Below are 18,269 nucleotides of genomic sequence, written 5' to 3'. Positions count from 1 at the left end.
GCAGCTTCCTGATGAGTCCTCCTCCTCCCCGATGGCACCCCACATGCACTCCACTTTGCAGATTTTGCGTGTCCTGACTGTTACTGACATACCTATTGTCACCTGTGCGCCTGATGGCCTTCTGAGCTGATGTTACCAAAAACACCAATGCATATTTCCAGAATGCTGGGAGCTGCTGAAAGAGTAGATCAGGTGAATAACTGCATCCAGGACACGAACACGAAGGTACAGAGGGAAAGCAGTGCCCACACAAGGCCTGCGACAACCTGAACTTCTCTTTGAATCTCACATGGATGCACATTTCCTTGCTAAATGCTGTTCTCCCCCAGCTTTGTATAGTTGTAGCTTATCACCTCTTCCCTCCATTGTGCAAGAAGTGGAAATGGTGAGCCCAAGGAGAGTACAAGTGGTGGTAGAAGTACATTATACAAAGCCTGAGGACACAGACCTCTCCTGTGGTTTGAAAACTAGAAAACTAAAACCTAAAATGTTGTAACTTTGGACTGTAATACATTCTTCCCAAACTTGCTTTAATTTTCAGCAAGCAGTTTAACCTAGTATTTTCAATTAGGAGGTGCATATTAGTTTATAATTCCAGTTTGTTTATCTTAATCATCAGATACAATATAAATACTACATTTTCCTCCAAGGAGATTAACTTTTATTCACAGAATGATGTCTTCAGTGGCCTCCATGAATGAGAATATGTTTGTCATTAAATGCAAAAATAATTACTTGATTCAGGAAGTCTTGCTGCAACTCTTGAGTTGTACATTTCTCTAGGGACAGACAGTAAAAACCATGAAAATAAGGCTTCGGTAGTTCTAGATTTGTACATAATTTGTGAAGAAAATAAGAAGATAGCTGGAAAAATGCTGTCATACATCATCAGTGTTCCTTTTTAATTTGTTTATTGACACAAGGAATCTTAATGAATTAGGCCTCATTCCTTTGGCATAAAGAAACCCTTAGTCACCCTGGTAAAGCCTCATGGTCTTGAAACCCCCTGATGTAATGCCTCATGTCTGTTAAAACTGTGAGCTTGCTCTAGCTTTCCTCAGTGACATTCCCATCATGTCAGGCAGAAATATCAGGCAGAAATATGTCTCATTTGAAGACCTTCTTTGACCGTCATAATATGATTTGGCTGCCTGAGCTCTTGAAATGTAAAATTGTAATCCACTTTTACCTAGGCCTGTTAGATGTCTAGCTATTTTGCTTATGATTTCACCACAAGGGACAGTGATAGTTCTCTGTGTCTATTTCACTTAAACAAAGAGAAAATCTGACACATTACCATAAGCTTCTTTCAAGCCTGCTTGTGATCTGCTGGGAAACCTGCAGTGATAGAGATGTATCAGTATTGGGCGGGACAGGACTTCATGGCTAGTTCTATCCTAATAGAATTGTGCCTAATTGAATGCGCGCAGGAACATTTTCTGGCACTGAGGACAAATGTGTAAGATCATCTTCCTCAATATTCTTAAACTTCTTCAAGGCCTGCACTGACCACAAACTTTCAGCTGGGGTAGTCCCTTGCCTTTGAAACCCACATACAGTTGCCCAGCTGATGGATTTCGACAGGGTGGGCTACTGGTTCTCCTACACAGGTGGCCACATACACCCCCTCTCATGTTCCTAGATTGGAGAACATGGTGCTCATGTAGTAACACTCAGTAGTTAATTCTAGGAAATGCTTTCATGTAGAAACAAAGCCCCAGTGCTGGAGACCAGACAAACGGCAGCCCCATCTTACAAGTTTATACACTGTACATCACAGCTACTTCTTTTGTGAGTTTTTTGTTCGGTTTTCTTAACTGCAAACATCAAACTAAAGGCAACATTAGCAAACAAATTTTAAAAAAGCAAACAAAGGTCATCAGAATGAAAAATTTATCACAGGCCTTTCCTTTGTTCTTAATGCTAAAACAAATAGAAAAGAAATAAAACAATCTGGATAGACACAAATTTGCAGGCACACATAGAAAGTGATCTTGCCTAACTACAGGGTTACAGACATAGCTAGTAAGCATTAGAAAGCTGCATGAGACCCAACGACTCCTTATGTTACCTAGTGTCTGTCACTTAGGAAAGTGATTCAGGGCAGGAAATTGCTTGAATTTCTTCGTATAGTCTAAGCTTCATATATACCTGTAGTCACTTCTCTTTCCTACTTGAACAATTCTCCCAACCCCAATCTCCCTCTTGCACATTATTAAAGCCAGGATCTATGATAAATGGCTCTTCATTACCCTAACCCTTATCCTCCTAGGACATTTATTTTCATCCATGTTGCACTGATGGCGCTTATGAAAACCTTCTACTGGTAGGTAGATAGACTCTTGGGGAAGAACGTGTTGAGGTGGAAATACTAAGAAGTTATCATTCCCCGTAATTTGATTTCTTTCTTGCCTTACTGCAGACGTGTCTCTGTCAGAACAGCTGTGGTAATGTCATTTTATCAACAGACTTTGGCTGGTAAAGATAGAAATGGTGGTAAATGAGACTTAATGACATTTTCTTGGCATCTGACCAGCTTAAGAATCCACAGATTTTGACTTGATGGAGGTTTATCAGCATTTTCCCAGAACATCTCTTCAAGGAACCACGTTACACTGACTTGTAGGAAGGACATATAGGGTGGGACAAACATCTATTTTTCCAAGAATGTGACTGGAAGGTGCTCTTGGGTAGCCAAGTCAAGCCGCCTGCTAATATGGGTTGTTTCCTTCACAAACTTACCAAGTTCTATCTCACACACTAGTCATCTGGGGCTAGTCAGTCTTGCTGGAAAGTCCTCCTGAACAATCTCATTGTGCTGTCAGAAGTTTCCTCTCCAAACCCAGCCTAAAGATACCCACAGTGATTAATATTCCTTTGTTCTGGGATGAGCAATATCCTGTCACTTACTATTCTCCTGTCACAATTATTCTCCTTCCATGCCTAGCTTTATGTTCCCCGCATCATCTTCATATTCTGATATATTCCAATACTGTGCTTTTCCAGTAGCACTTAGTCTTTCTTGAGCATCAGTCATTAATGAGGTATATTGCATATCTAGTATTGCAGATCTCTATGCAACAGCATTCATACTTTCTGCAATTACCTTTCCTAATATTTATTGGAATATCATTTATTTTTTTCATGGGTGCAATGTATCCATACACTAGTACATCATACTGGTTCAGTCAGCCGAAGGGATATGTACATAGGGGTATATACAGCTAAATTTGCCTCCCAAGATTTCAGGGACAGAAATGGGTACTTTTAGAGGCTATTTAATCTGATGCATTTTAGATGCCTTTTTTTGGTAAGATACTTTATGACTTCATGGATTCCATTAACCAGATCTGACTGCGAAGGCTTCTCCATGCAATTATCTCAGATGTAGATGTCCACAGTGACTGATACATATACTTTTATTATCCTCTCAAACATTTTGTGTTGGTAAGCTACTTGATCATAACATAAATTCTTAAATAGGGTTGAGTGCATGACCTTACACTTTGTATTTCATAATTCCATGCATCATGCATTAATTCAATGATGACGGTTATGTATTTTTTCCTACAGGATAGCCTGATACCCTAGAAATTGATGGTGCTTTCTACCTTCATGTTCTCAAAAAATATCTTTAAAATTTTCCTGAGTGAATAGTATTTCCATGGACAGCAGGCAAAAAAAATAAGAAAGAAAAAAAAGCCTGGGGCTGATCCTAAAAAAGCAATTCCAGCCTTATATTTCATGTTTCAGGAAAATTCTGAAGATGTCAGAATTTCTTTGGTTACAGACTCTACACCCTGGCATACCTGTGACTCCAGGAAGACAAAATCCACCATGGAAATGCAGCAGTGAATTACCAGCTTTGTGGTGGATTGGGTGGTGAATGTGCCATGAAAGTGCTAGGGGATATATGTTTATCAGGCAGAGGTGAGACAACACCAGTTCAGAACCTCAGCCCTGAGTGTGTGTTAATGCACTGCAGCTGTTAGCTTGGGTTAATGCTAACTGATGCTTTTTGGGTGCTGTCTATGTCATACACAGCCAAACTGGAGCATGAGCAAAGTCAGATAGTGCATTTCTGCCCTGCATCAAGTTGCCCTTCACTTGATGGCATTTCAGGAGAAGCTGGTATAAAATAGGCTTCATCCAGGTAGCCAGCAGAAGAATAAAAGGGTGGCTTGGCGAGAATACACCATGCACACAGAATGAGGTTGGCAGGTTGTTGCATCTGTGATTGAAGTGTCAGTTTTATTCATGCACGTTGTTAGCACCCATTACACTCAATTGTTCCCTGAGAAGTGGCTGGTGTCACGCTTGACTCTCGTGTTGGCTGACCTGCCAAAGTAGGAGGCACTAGGGACTGCATCACTACCCAAACTCCCCTTCTTCTTCTTAATAATTCTTGTCATGGCAATTTTCCTTATTAACCTCAGTAACATACACATACGTAGGAAATATGTTAAGCCCTTCATAAAACTTAACATTAAGCATAATTATTCACTTAGCAATTTCAGAAGCTCTTTCTTACAAATGAGGGAGAACTATTTTATTATATCTAGTTTGGCTTTACCTTCCAAATCAGCTTCAAATATTGTAAAAATGCCATCTGACAATAACAGCATAGTCCTATTGTGCCAAAGGCAGTTACACAGCACATACTTTCCAGCTATGTTGTAAAGTTTAGTTCTTTGAAGATGACTCAAATATCAGCTGACCCACAGTAAAAATAGTTTCACGTGGCACTGCATTGGTCCAAGACATTTGCAGCAAGTATAAACACAAACCAAAGATATAAGATTCACTAAAATTCCTTTCAATAGCTGGATTGCTCTCTAACATGAAGTTACCCAGGGCACTTACTAACTTTCCTGGTTTTTCTTCTGCCATTCCTTTGAATTTATGTTAGTGAGACTTGGCAAGACCTGCAAACTGAATCACCAAAAGTACCATAGAGTTGTAGTGGTTGTAACTCTTCCAACACCAGTTTGCAGCCTTCACATCAGTAGTTGAGGTCTGCTGTGTATCGCTTAGCCTTGCAGTTGGGAAAGTGACCACAGATACTACCATAAATACTGGCAGATGTGACAAGAATTTGGTGATGCCAGAGGAATAAGATGACTTTCTCTCTAGCTGCTAATTAACATCTTGAATTATAGAATAATAGAATGGTTTTGGTTAGGAGGGACCTCAAAGATGATCTAGTTCCATCCCCTTGCCACAGGCAGGGACACCTTCCACTAGACCAGGTTGCTCCAAAATCCATCCAACCGGACCTTGAACACTGCCAGGGATGGGGCAGCCACAGCTTCTCTGGGCAACCTGTGCCAGTGCAAAACTAACTGTTAAAATGTAAATTAATGTAGACAAAACAATAGTCTGTTTTTCTACAAGCTCTTTCAAGAACTTTTATATTCAAGCATCTGAGAACAAAAACTTTGGGTACTTCAAAGGAAAACAAACCCTAAAAGCAATCAGTAGCAAAACCCAAATTTTTTTTATAGCAGCATCTAGTATTAAAAATCTCTCTACACAAATAGTAAGTCCATTAGAGCCTCAATGTCAAAGACGCTCTGTTAAGCTGAACAAGCGAAACATTTCCACAATGATGCAAGCCAGCAAAGCGCTCCTTAAGATGTCAACAGGGAAATACAATTCAGTCTTAATAGGTTGAGAGCTTATGTAAGCCATGCTTATATGACAGTCTATTAAAAAAGCAAGTGAGCAAGTGACGACTGCAAAAATAACCTGTAGCTTCCTAGAACATGCAGGCTAAAGACATGAAAAACTCCACTCAAAGACAGGGTGATAGCTATAAGGTTCACATGTTCTGGACCAAAAATGAAGGGAAATAACATCTCCCAGTATAGTGACAGTTAAGATGCTATTCCCTCCTGTGTAGAAGAATGATATGGAATCACTTCAGCGCCATGAGTGGCCTAAGAATTAAAATCATTATAACTAGCCCATGTGCCTTTCTCCTGGTAAAGCATTATCTATTCTTCTGCAAAAATGAGTAAGACTTCATTCCTAATTAGTAATGCAATGCTAGCAATTTTGTATTTGGGATATGAACAAGTTTCTCTGGGCGACAACTTGGTTCATGGAATTAAAGCCATGGAGCAATATTAGGTTTGCTATTTCTGGATTAAAAAATGGTACATTTGCACACACATACTGGGAAAAGGAGAAAAAGAATCTTGAGAACTCACCACCAGGTTTCCTATCACCATGACCAACAAGAAGACAAGAAGGCACAGTGGCTGCCCAGCTACTTCCATGCAGTCCCACATGGTCTCAATCCACTCCCCACACAAAATTCGGAAGATGATGAGGAACGAGTGGAAAAAATCATTCATATGCCATCGTGGCAAATTGCCAGTCGTGCTTATCTTCTTCACATTGTCTATGTAGCTTTTCCCAAAAAGCTGCATTCCTACCACAGCAAAAATAAAAACGATGATTGCCAGCACAAGAGTGAGGTTACCGAGGGCACCCACTGAATTACCAATGATTTTGATGAGTGTATTTAAGGTCGGCCAGGACTTTGCCAACTTGAAGACTCGCAGCTGTGAACAAAACATAAACAACAGTGTCAGTTCACAGAAGCAACATACATTTTGGCTGATGAATTATTAAAGTGCATAAAACATGAAAGACGCTAAATACCACAGTGTGTGTGGTACAAGGTGATTTTAGCCATACTTCCTGTTAACCTCACTAGTACTATTAATAAAATATCAGCTGGGCTTCTTAGATAAGAATTCAGTTTTCCAGAGTTATGCTCTGCCTTGTTAGATAGACCTGCTTTTAGCGGTGCATTCCCCCAAAATCATAATGACTGGGGAGAGGATGGAAGGAGGAAAACTCAGGTCTTAGTATTTTCTTTTACATTGTTTTTTCTCCTCAAATTAAACATCCTGGCAGGCATCGGGGGGAAGGGGTTTTAGGGTTTGATCCCACACAGAAAGAAGAAATTCCTCCGTGTTTCAGAGCAAGCCTCAGCCAGATGCTATTAGCTGTTAGCTCCCAGGGTGAAAATCACCTCTGTGCCGGGGATCACGCAGTCTATGCACGACCCACGTCCCACTTTAGACCTATTTTAAGGACGTAAATGGTGCCTAGCCCTTGTGCTGTGTTTTCAATCGAAGGTTAATTTCAGCCCTATTGAAGAAGGATTGCTCAAAAACTAACAGGAGACTCTCAGGATGTAACATAAGCAGTGAAAATTTAGCATTTTTGAGCAGTGCAGAGAATTTTTTGGGGAAAAAGTCTTCTGCTAAATGTAATCATAAGGGCTTATTTTCCTGGTCTTTCCAAGTTGTGAAGCCATATCATGGCCAGAATGATTAGCATGGACATCCTGGTACATGAAGTGCAACACAAATGTCAGGCTGGCAAGGAAACTACTTTTCTGTTCCAATATGCCAGCAGTCTCTCATTAATAGAATACCACTATCCCGTGCATAACAAAGAAGCTAACAGCTAAGGAGTTCCCGTGAAAGACAGATGCTATGTTATGCTGATCAGTTCTAGGAAAAAAAAAATCATCCCGTGAATAATTCAAAGACATCTTCTTTTGACAACATTTAAAAGAACAGTGGCATGTTTAGAACATGATTTAGGAATAACAACTCCTAAAACAACATAGTGGCTCTTGCATTTCTTGGGCTATCAATTATCTGCTGACTATGCTAACAGGTGTACAGGTATAAAATGGCAGATTTTTATTACAAATTGGAACTCAAACATTTTAAGTGTTCTGTAAGTACCTGGCACAGCTAGAAGGAATCAAATTATGTTCTCATTTACCCTGATGTAAATCTGGAGCAATTCCATTTATCGCGCAGCCTATAATTACTGTCACGTACTGTTCACCAGTTAGCAGCAATTAAAGTCTTTATCGGCAGATGCGTTTTTAAGAAAATATGTTGCATTCATGTCAGTTTATATATCATAAAAGAGGAGGGGTGAGAACAGAATAAGACCATTACCAATCGAAAGGAGCGTAAAACAGACAGGTTTCCCATACTGGACAAACCCAGTTCCATCAGGCTTAGAATAACAATTATGCTGTCAAAAATATTCCAGCCCTGCTGAAAATAGTAGTAGGGGTCAAGGGCAATTACTTTGAAGATCATTTCTGCTGTAAAAATCCCAGTGAAGACCTGCAGAAAGAAAATATGAAGTCAAAGTAACCTTTTAAGCACACCTCTTTGCTTGCAGACTGATACAGGTGAACACAGCAGAAAACAAAACCCCAAACATTTTACAAGCAAATACTTTATTTTTCATGCCTGGTTCTTTATCACTATTACAACTTTGTCTCATCTTTTCACAGTAATATTTGACACTGCCGTAAAGTTACAGTGACATCCAAGTTCAAGCTCTGGATTGAAACATACATTTCCATCTCCTTCAACCATCTGAACAATGCCAATGGTAAGAGAAAAAGAAAGTGTAAAGGTGCCTTTTATAGAGGTTAAATCTATTCATTTCAGTGGAGAAACCCAAATAAATGGATCGTGAGTGTTGAAGGGTATTGGGGTTGTAGTGTTCCTGCTGTATTATCCCTTTTCGTTATTATTGTCCATATCAGGGCAACATAAGTCTCCAGTCATTCTGAGGTTATAGCTGACAGGTGATTAGAAACTCTAGTTTGAGTCCTAGGCATTTTTTTTACAAATACGCATGGCAATTTTCTTTTGACAGTGTCTTAGGAACATATTGCTTATTTATGACCCAGTTCAAATGTCATATGGAGGAACTTCTAATTGGAACACTTTTCTGTAAAGCAACATATAAATATTACCTATGAGGCGGGGGGTGGGGGGGGTGGGGGGAGTGGTGGTGGGATGGGAAGGCTACTGGCAAAAAATTCGGTTTTAACACATTTCTGGCAAAGTATCTCAGAGAATCAGATCTTGTGCTTTCGTATGCCTCCTTAAGTAACGTTTTAAGTGCACAACATAAGGCTACAGTCAACATGAAACGACTAAACGTGGGCACTAAGTTCTTTATATACAGTTTCATTTTCGTTCCAAGTCCCAGAGATTTATGTTTCTGAAAAAATCTCTATTATACATATATATTAAAGCACACAGTTTTGCATGAAACAGTCAACATTAATACACTGTGCTGGTTAAAAACAAGGGGGGAACCCAGAGCACATGTATCAGTAACATAGAGTCAAAGAGAAGCATTTTCGTTCAAATAAATAAGCTAGATATTTGCAGCATTATCCCAGCAAAACTAATCAACTCTGAGCAACAGAGATGAGAAACCCCGTAAGATGTAGAAGGGAAAAGTTAAAGTTATGTAATTATGATACTAAGCAATAAAATTAGATAAATAAAAAATAAATTTCACCAGGAAAATAATACCTTGAACTGCAACAATACCTTGGAATGTATCAACATCTCATCACCATCCCTTACCAAGAACCCAACACAATGACCTGTCTCATACTTCTAACTAGCCAACAATTTCTGAGTCATGGTGGTCAGAGATACCAAAGCTTCCCACCAGAATGCTTCAATTTCCCTTAGGACAGAGGAACAAGACAAAACTGGATGTCCGTGAAGTTGTATCTAGGGGACTGCCTTAAAAACCACAATACCAAGCTGCATACATTATGCAACCATCTTGCTGAGAAATGACTCAGGAGGATCACTTTCTTTGCCTGAATCATTTTAATCAATAGCCTTCTGAGAAGGAAATGTCACGGTAAGATAGCAAAATGTCTGAGCCTTCCTAAAGGCATCAGGAATCACGTACATGTACCAGCTACGAATTTCCATCAGCAGCTGTCAAATCACTGGCACCTGGTACACACTGACTAGACTTGGACAAGAGGCTGGATACTTAAAATGATAAAGGCTGGAAAGAAAGCAAGTAACTTAGCATCCCGCTGGAGCTAAATATGACAATGGTGATTTGGAGAGCTTTGCCTTTAAAAAACAAATTAATAATCTTTATCATTTCAGCTATTTAGGCTTAAATATTGCATAATGGTATCTATGTCTAAAGGAAATAAAAATCAGTAAAATCTTGTTCTAGCTACCCATTTTTAAGTGGTGGCACCACATAGGCAAATGAACCATGTACACGTGCTTGTATGGCCTTCTGATCGCATTTGAAAATGTTTATTTCTGTAAGTGATGATCTAAAGGAGCCTCAAAGTAACAGATGCTGCATGAAGTAGATGGACAGAGAAGTAGATCTCCAGTGGCTGGCATTGGATAAAGAATTGTTCTTGGAGAAAGGAAATCCATTGCCTACTTTCATTCTTTCATTTGTTTTGAGGAAAAAATGACAAAGATTTCCCCTTTTTAATATTTCCCCCCATTTAATACTAGTGTAATAATTCAAAGAGGGTTAGATGCAATAGGAGGACAATGGCCAGCGAGCAGGGGGTCAGAGGAGGGGTCTGTCAGTCTGTGGTTTAGGGAATGCAATCACCTGGCAGCCTGCCCTGGAGCAGGGACTCTCTTTCATAGGAAATTGCAAAAAAAGTCAATTTTCATTACAAATGACTTTGCAAAATCCTCCACAAAATGGAGTTACCTTCCTCTGACCTGCTCTACTCACAATCAATCCAGTTATGTGGGGGTTTAAGTAAAGCTCGTGATGGGGAGCTGGGGTGGTTTGTCATCTCACAGACCCATCTTGGGATCTCAGAGGAAAGGGAGCCCATGCCATCAGCCTGTTACAAAAAATATTAGCAGGCTTTTTTTTTTTAATTTTCAACTTTAGCACAAAGAGGAGAACTAGCTCCAGGAAGCGCTGAGGAACTCACAGTGAGATTTTGGGGTTTGTTTGTTTGCAAAATTTAGCAAAATTGGTTTGCAATTTGTACCTCTGCCCATTGTTTCTATTTCCTTGTTGGCACCCTGCTCAGCCCTGCTCAGTCCCAGCAGGTGTGCAAGAGCTGTGTTGGTAGGAGGGATGCCAGGAGCTAGAGTTTCACTGCTTGTGGTCTGCAAAGAGAGAAGCTGGTCTGACAAAAGCAGAGTAAGGAAGAGATACATTTACCAATTGCCACAGGGGGAAATGGCAGCATTACCACCTGCTCTGATGGATAGCAGGTCTGAAGGAGTATTTTTAAGTCATCTTAGAAGGCCACAAACTGTTGAGTAACAACAAGGAAGGCTGGCTGCAAAATGGAGCTGGATGCAGTCCTGTGAGATGACTTTCTGAGCTACCTTATCTACTGCTTTCCGCAGAGGGCAACAACATGGGTCTGAGGCAAGAGAGACCCAAACAGATTTTACACACAGAGATTTGCCAAGACACAGCAGCTGAAAAACTGGAGACCGGTCTCACAGCCTAGGAGAAGAACCTTAACCTGGCCAAGAAGGCCCAGAGCTAAGAATAACAAGGTCCTACAGGATAATTATGGTCCTACAGGATATCTTTGTTTCTACCACTAGATTTTAGGGGCAATTCCACCATTCCATAGCTAGATAGCCTGTGCTTTTTCCAATACAGACTCTTCTAAAATTAAAAGGATTTTAAAGCAGTAAAACATCGTAACATTTAAACATAAACCCTGAGAAAGACGATTAAAGAAAAAGCTTCCGTTTTGTAGTAACTGCAGAATTTTAGTGGCCCCCTGGGTTAACAAACTGTACTGCATTGCCTCTGGAAAGGCTTTTCTGCTGTCCCTGCAGCTTGGCTGTAGATCTGTCACTCTGCTTCTCCTCAGAGAAGTGCAGTCTCTGCTTACTTTGCAGTTCTATCCCTGGCTGCTCCAGCCTGCACGTTCAGAATTTCCCCCTGAAGCATCAGCCATGTTTTGCTCTATGTCCCTTCTGCCCCAGGGGTTGCATGGGACCCAGTACAGGCTAATGGCTAAGGCAGGGAGGCACAGCAGAACACACGGAAAATGTAGCATAGGCACCTTCCCACATACATATCTACCTATGACCAAAGAGCATTCTATCTCTCTCTCCAGGATCTATCTTGCCTTGGGTTTGGTTTTCTTTTCCTGTAAATTTTTTGGGCTTTGGTTCTTGTTTGTTTGGTTTGTTGTTTTGTTTTGTTTTAACTTAAAAGTCATGATTAGTCACCAAGAACTGGCTTATCATTGCTTTAACAGAAATCCCAAGTAAACCTCATTAATCCTCTTTTTTCCTTAAACAGATACAAACTTGAAACTTATCAGGAACAGCTCAGAAACGTGGCTTTATTGGTTACTAACAACATTAGAATATGTTAGCTTCACAATACAGACCACTGTCTTCCATTCTTTTTTCTTCACCCTCAGGAAGAAGTGACTGTGGACTTACTTGACATGTCATAGGCAAAGTGATACTGATAATATATCAACAAAGGGTTTTCCCAAGCTGCAGCCAAAACTTTAACAAGCGCGCAATATACTCCTCAGGTAGCACTTCAAGTTCATGTTCACTTACCAAATTGCCTATGTAAAGCATGTGGTCAAACTCCTTCGTCATCTTATAATGCTCCAAGGCCATGAAAAGCGTGTTCAGCACAATGCAAAGAGTGATGGTAAGGTCGGTAAATGGGTCCATTACCACAAACTTGACAAATTTCTTGATTAAAAGCCAAAGCGGGCAACAATCCCAAATGAGAAATTTAACAGCAAAGTGGTTCCAGCAGGGAGGACATTTCTGGTGTGATTCCTCAAGCTCTAAGTCACAAGCAGTAAAGTAACAGTCAATTCACACTGAGTTATAGGACAAGAGAACACTTAAAATGACTCACAACATAAAGGAAGGCCCCTGAATTACCCCAAACTTTTTTCTAGGATAAAATATTTCTGTCCAATAGGCTGGCAAATTACACACTTTGAGGGTCTTGCCAGTTGACCTGCACTTAGCAGACAGTGACTTATTCTAAAAGTAATAACCTTTTAAAAGCGTCAGAAGCAAAAAGAGAGAACCACACTAAATATGTAAAGTCCAGCATTATATATAGGCTCGGATTTTCACTGTTTTCCAGTTTTCCAAGTTCATATGGATAAGAATACTCTATCTTCATTTAAATTAGACTGGAATAGTTTTTTCATTCCTGTGCCACATTTTAGGAGTATCTTAAATATACCTTTTAAAGCAGTTAAGAGCTGAAAGAGCTTAAATCCAATATTTAGAGCTGATTTAACCACTTGAGAGCTAGAGTACCGCTGGTTATCCCTTAGGTTTCTGTTCTTGATGTGCAATCCAAACAGGCATTTAGTGTCTGATTTCTTCTAAAAGGCCCACATACAAAATCAGGGGAATTCATAAGTCAGTTTGAAAATGCTACTAGGGCTCCAATGTGCTTTTTAGAGGTGCTTTTAAAATATTACCTAAAATACAACTTTCATATGTCCATTTTACTTGAGCACAAAAGAACTGAAATAGCTTCAGAAGTATAATTTGCATTAAACAGTGAAAAAGAAAAGCCAAAAAAGACAGTTAATGGCTGAATGATAATGATTAGTGAAATAGCTTAATGCTTTCCTTTTCTGATTCCTTTATAGGCATGGAATGCTGTATAACAGTCTTAGTCTATATAATTAGAACCTGCACTGATAAGAGGAAAACTTCAGCCAAGGCTGTTATTTCAATCAGTTTATAAACAGCCTCCTCTCTCAAGTCAGGATGCATTCTCTGTGCATTTGTTCTTCATTGGACAACAGAACTGAGGTATTAGGTGTCCTCTAGCAAGCTTTTAAAATATCAGATTATGTCCCGCATGCACAGATTTTGTACAAACATGTACTCCGTTCCGAGATCTCTGGGAAACCAAATCGCTGCCGAGAAATGATTATGTTTTTTTCCAGCCTCCAAACAGGGTTTAAAGGTATCTAAAATGATGTGAGAACCCCACATGATGGGGGGGTGGGAGGGGTGGGTGTGAAAGATGTGAAAAATACCCCAATCAATTTCAATGTAAAATCTTAATTTTGTATTTTAATTTTTTTTTTAAACCCACCTCTGAAAGTAATAAGGAATTTAAGTCAGTCACTTCCCAAAGGATCTAATTTTTCCAGGTAAATCCATACTTCTCATAATCACTTCTAACCAACCCTGCTTACTCCACTATTATTAACTTGGGGACCTTCACAATGGGCACACATCAAATGCCTCTTTTCCCTGAGGCTCCACACTTGAGAGAAGCTCCTGTAAGTCCAGGTTGCTACTAAAGAGGGCAGGTTCATCTCTCAGCCTCAGCCATATGTTATTCCTCTGTCCTTTTGCCAGCTTTTGTGCTCCTGCTTCTTGTGGGTGAGCTGGTTCTACTTATTGATCCAGCTGAAAACCAACTGTTCGTACAGTCAAACTAAACTGCAGGAACTCAGCAAGGGAAGGAGGTAGATGCAACTGCCCTGTTTTGGCAGTGATGTGGTATCAAAGCATTTTAAATAAATTAAGAAACCACATCCTTTCTCAGCACAGATGATCTTTGGAAAACACAACAGATTTAATAGTTTTTGAAAAAAAAATCTGCAAAAGGAAAACTAAAATCAGACTCCACTGCTTTTATTCTGCTATTTTATACTGTTATAAAAAAGTGGTCAGAAGAACGCAAAGTGTGTGTTCGGGGGTATTATTCCTCTTATTTTTAAATGAAAAAAAAAAACAACAACCCACAACAAACCCACAAACCAATAAAACCCCCTAGGTCCTTCTTTGTCTGCAAGGCTTTTCAGTGTCTGGGAAAACAAGCAAACAATGACTACTCAAGAGCTGAGAGCAAAAAACAGGTGTAACTAAAGGGGAAGGGATTTCTGGTCTGGAGGTTTCATATAGTTCAGCACAAATCATGCAGCTATTACTACAGTTAAAGCCTGTGATTCATTTTATTCTGATTCAATATTCCTCTTGTTGTTAACAAGTATTCAATTTCAACGACCCGTCAAAGACTGGGAGTTAGGAAATCTTTGATAAGGATGGTTTTCTTCTATATGAAGCTAAAAATGTTCAACCTCTGAGTTACCCCAGACTTGATGGTCTGTATTTCTGTGGTAAACAGTAATAGAAAGTACCATCCTCCCCCACAGCTTAAATGTTCTGCATGTAGCTAGTGACCGCATATGCCAGCCTTTGCACCAGCTCCAGAGAGGTGAGACACAAATGTATGTACAGTCATTCAAACAGTCTGGTGCGCCACTGCCCTACATCTTGGTTAGCCCTGAGTAAATCAAATTCCATGGGGGCAAAAAATCTTACCAGATCCAATACTGATTATCTGGCCAGCATTTTGTCAGGATTTTTACAAGTCCATGGGTAAGACAGTGATTCTATTGCCTTCTGTTACAGCATTGCCTCTGTTAAAAGGGTTGCAGTAACTGCTTATAATGCCTTCTTGCAAAACAACAAGAGTCTAATGTCAGGGTCTTTTGTGTCACTTTGTTCCTGCCAATCAACACTGAGTCTGAGGCTTTGAGTCTGCGGACTAAAGACACATCGTACCTTCCAGGGCACTGGTGATGATGCTGACAGCGCTCACTGCCCTCTGCCTCTGAAAGGGTTCGTCCGAGTGGTCCACTGATGGGCGGTGGGGCATTAAAAGCTGCTTCTTGCTTGCCTCGTCAGAGGGAGAGGTCTGTTTAAATGAACACATTGGATCAGAAGAGTAAAACCAAAGTAGATATAGGGTAGCATTTTCAAAATTGTCTCAGCACTATTTTTTCCCATCTGAAAAGTCCAAAGCTCACTAATTTCCCAATTAAGCACATGCTGTTGGTGTGCTGCTTTTGAAAATGCTCTTTGAACAATTTTGGAAACTGTCCTGCCCTTTACCTTCGTGTAAACAGGTGAAAGATGCAGGTGAAAATAAAAGGATACTTCTGATCCTGAAGAAACAGCAGAGCTGTTTTACCATGCTCTCTGGTTGTGAAAGAAGCCCTGCTTAATTACATTAATTATTCCATTAATTCTGAAATGTGTTAACTGTTTAATTATACTGCTAGAAGAGGAAAAGGGGCGTGGGTAACAGCTCCATTACAGGCCTCTGATATCAGACCAAGCAAACTGACTCCTCAACACATGTTTTTTCTTGTTCTGAAACATTGCCAAATCTCAGGAACATATTGTCATTCTGGTGATCTTTGGTGTCACGGATTCTGAAGCTCTGTAATTAGTGGAGAATCTGAGCTTCCTTTTTTCTCAGGAAAAGTAAAATATAACCCAAACCCTCTTGTTCTCATGTTTCAGAAGGAAAAGTGTTTTGTTGGGTTTTTTTTTGTTGTTAAAAAAAAGAAAGAAAATACCAGAAAAACAGAACTCCCAAACTGTCTTTATTTAATGTTTCATTTTAAATTGGTTTTATACTTTTTGAAGGCTTGGGTTTCTGAAGTCAGACAGAAACACGGTATAGCTGTAGACACACGCTGCATTAAATACTTTATATTGTCAGCTCACAGGAGCAAGATCTTAAGGCTTTTACTATTACAAGTTCCCACTTCATACATTGACAAATTCTGCCTGATTTACTCCTCCAGCTCTCTCACAGGTAGAAGGAAAGAGGGTGGTTGAGGTGTAAGGATCTGGGAAAGCCAAGTTCAGCATCACTCTGTCACAGACCTCCTGGTCAAGACACTCGGTCTCCCAAGATAAGTGTTTTAATAGCTTCTGTCATGCTCCTCCAAGCATACAGGCTGTGAGGCCAAGACACTATGTAAGCAAGGGAGATGCACTGTAAATAGATGGGTCTTGATGGCTCTTGCAAGGAAATATGAAAGGAGAAGAAATCCTTACAAAGATGATAACCCCTGGTTTATACAGATGTCAGAATAGCTGCTTTTGCTTCTCCATAGTCAAAATGAGCTACAGGATTCAAATGAGCTACAGGAATCGGATTCAATCTTCTGGATCTTCCCATTGCTTGAGTCTGAAATGGCCCTAACCACCCCAAGCAGCGCCCAGGATGCCAAGCAAGACATGCCATGGGCAGCAGCCCCGCAGCTCTGTTGTCTGTGCCTGTGACATGCGCCAGAGGGACTCAGGATCCCTCCTCTTCACCATTTCTCTACTAAAAAGGCTCTTCAAGAAAGGCAGTTCCATGAGAACAGCATGAAAAAAGTACTGAAGCTCTACAAGCTGTCTTTCTGGAGCGTGACCCCTTCAGAGCAGGGGACATCCCCTTGTCAGATGGTCACAAAGGACAAAGATGCTTGGCCACTGGCTGACACTAATAATAATAGCCAGGATACTGCTTGCAGGTCACTTCAAAGTACTGCAGTTAAAAATACCAATTATTGCAAGACCAGAGAAGAGTAAGGACTTTTAAAGCAAGCACTTAAAACCATTAGCTAAGTCAGGAAAGCAGTAATACTTCAAAATGTCTTTTTTCTTTTTTTTTCCTAAAATGTTCTCTTTTGTTAAAACAATTGGCTCATTGTCCATTCAGTTACTGACACAGCCATCTCAAAAGGAAAGGTGTAATCAGAACTTATTCAAAGACTCTCACATCTGCACAATATTACAAGAAAACACTCTATCCTTGGCTTAGGAGATGGAGAAAACCCGAACGGTATTTAGGATGCAGTAGTTCTCTTGATTCCCTTTGCCTCAAAAACATCCAAAAAGAAACAAAGAAACAACAAATGTTTTATTAATGAAGAAAGCATCTACAAAATTGCATAACCATTAGCACCAGTTTGGAGTAGGTAACAAATACACGGGACTGAAAAGAAATAACTAGACAAGGAGATAAAAAACATGAGGGAGACAAACTTTTAAGTAATATAAACTAAAAATGCAAAAGGCAAAGAGAAAGGAAAACAGCCAAATAAACCCCCAGATCTCCCAGATCCCTCTGTCTGTAGAATGAACTGCAAATTCCTCTGGATTGTGTAACTCTTTTTAACCTGTACCATCATCCCATCTGACCCAAACCTTAAGACATACCAGTAGAATATGTTTAGACAACCTCACCTTTAGAAGTGCCACTTTTCTGACTGTCAGGAAAGATACTATATTCCTATTTATGCATGCAGAAATGTTTTTTGCAGGAGTTATGCATTGGTGGCTTTTATCTGAAAGCCACCTTTTACTTACAGGTGCAAAAATAATTCACTGCAGAGGTAAAAAGCCAAAGAAAAAAACATTCAGAGATCCATTCTTCTTATTTTTCGATTCAGCTAAACCAGGCTAAATAAAAAATTAAACAGGTTTGGCGTACCCTTCATAAAAAATAAAAAAATAACAGGGAACTGACTTTTTCCCTAGGTTTGATGTGATATTGACAAGTTTTCCAAGTCACACAGCAAAGGTGTGCCACCGGAGCCAGGACACAGCGTCTGGCAATGCTGGGGT

At 40.0% G+C, this 18,269-nt stretch overlaps 1 protein-coding gene across 4 annotated transcripts in view; it reads right to left on the bottom strand.

The window, feature by feature from the left end:
• LOC130593274 (sodium channel protein type 5 subunit alpha-like) overlaps positions 1 to 18,269 on the bottom strand; it is a 215,577-nt gene that overhangs the window by 88,541 nt on the left and 108,767 nt on the right. For all 4 annotated transcript variants that reach the window (XM_057398302.1, XM_057398303.1, XM_057398304.1 and 1 more), the window contains 4 exons: positions 15,423 to 15,555; positions 12,417 to 12,655; positions 7,995 to 8,168; positions 6,213 to 6,569 (listed from right to left, as the gene is read on the bottom strand). In XM_057398302.1, the coding sequence (XP_057254285.1) occupies positions 6,213 to 6,569; positions 7,995 to 8,168; positions 12,417 to 12,655; positions 15,423 to 15,555 (903 nt within the window). The remainder of the gene's footprint in view (positions 1 to 6,212; positions 6,570 to 7,994; positions 8,169 to 12,416; positions 12,656 to 15,422; positions 15,556 to 18,269) is intronic.

This window comes from Pezoporus wallicus, unplaced genomic scaffold, assembly GCF_028554395.1.
Source record: "Pezoporus wallicus isolate ANWC-B61680 ecotype Strahan unplaced genomic scaffold, APGP_CSIRO_Pwel_v1 contig_7237, whole genome shotgun sequence".
Lineage (NCBI taxonomy): Eukaryota > Metazoa > Chordata > Aves > Psittaciformes > Psittacidae > Pezoporus > Pezoporus wallicus.
Note: the sequence above shows the minus strand (reverse complement) of the source record. Positions and strands in the feature narration are given on the sequence as shown.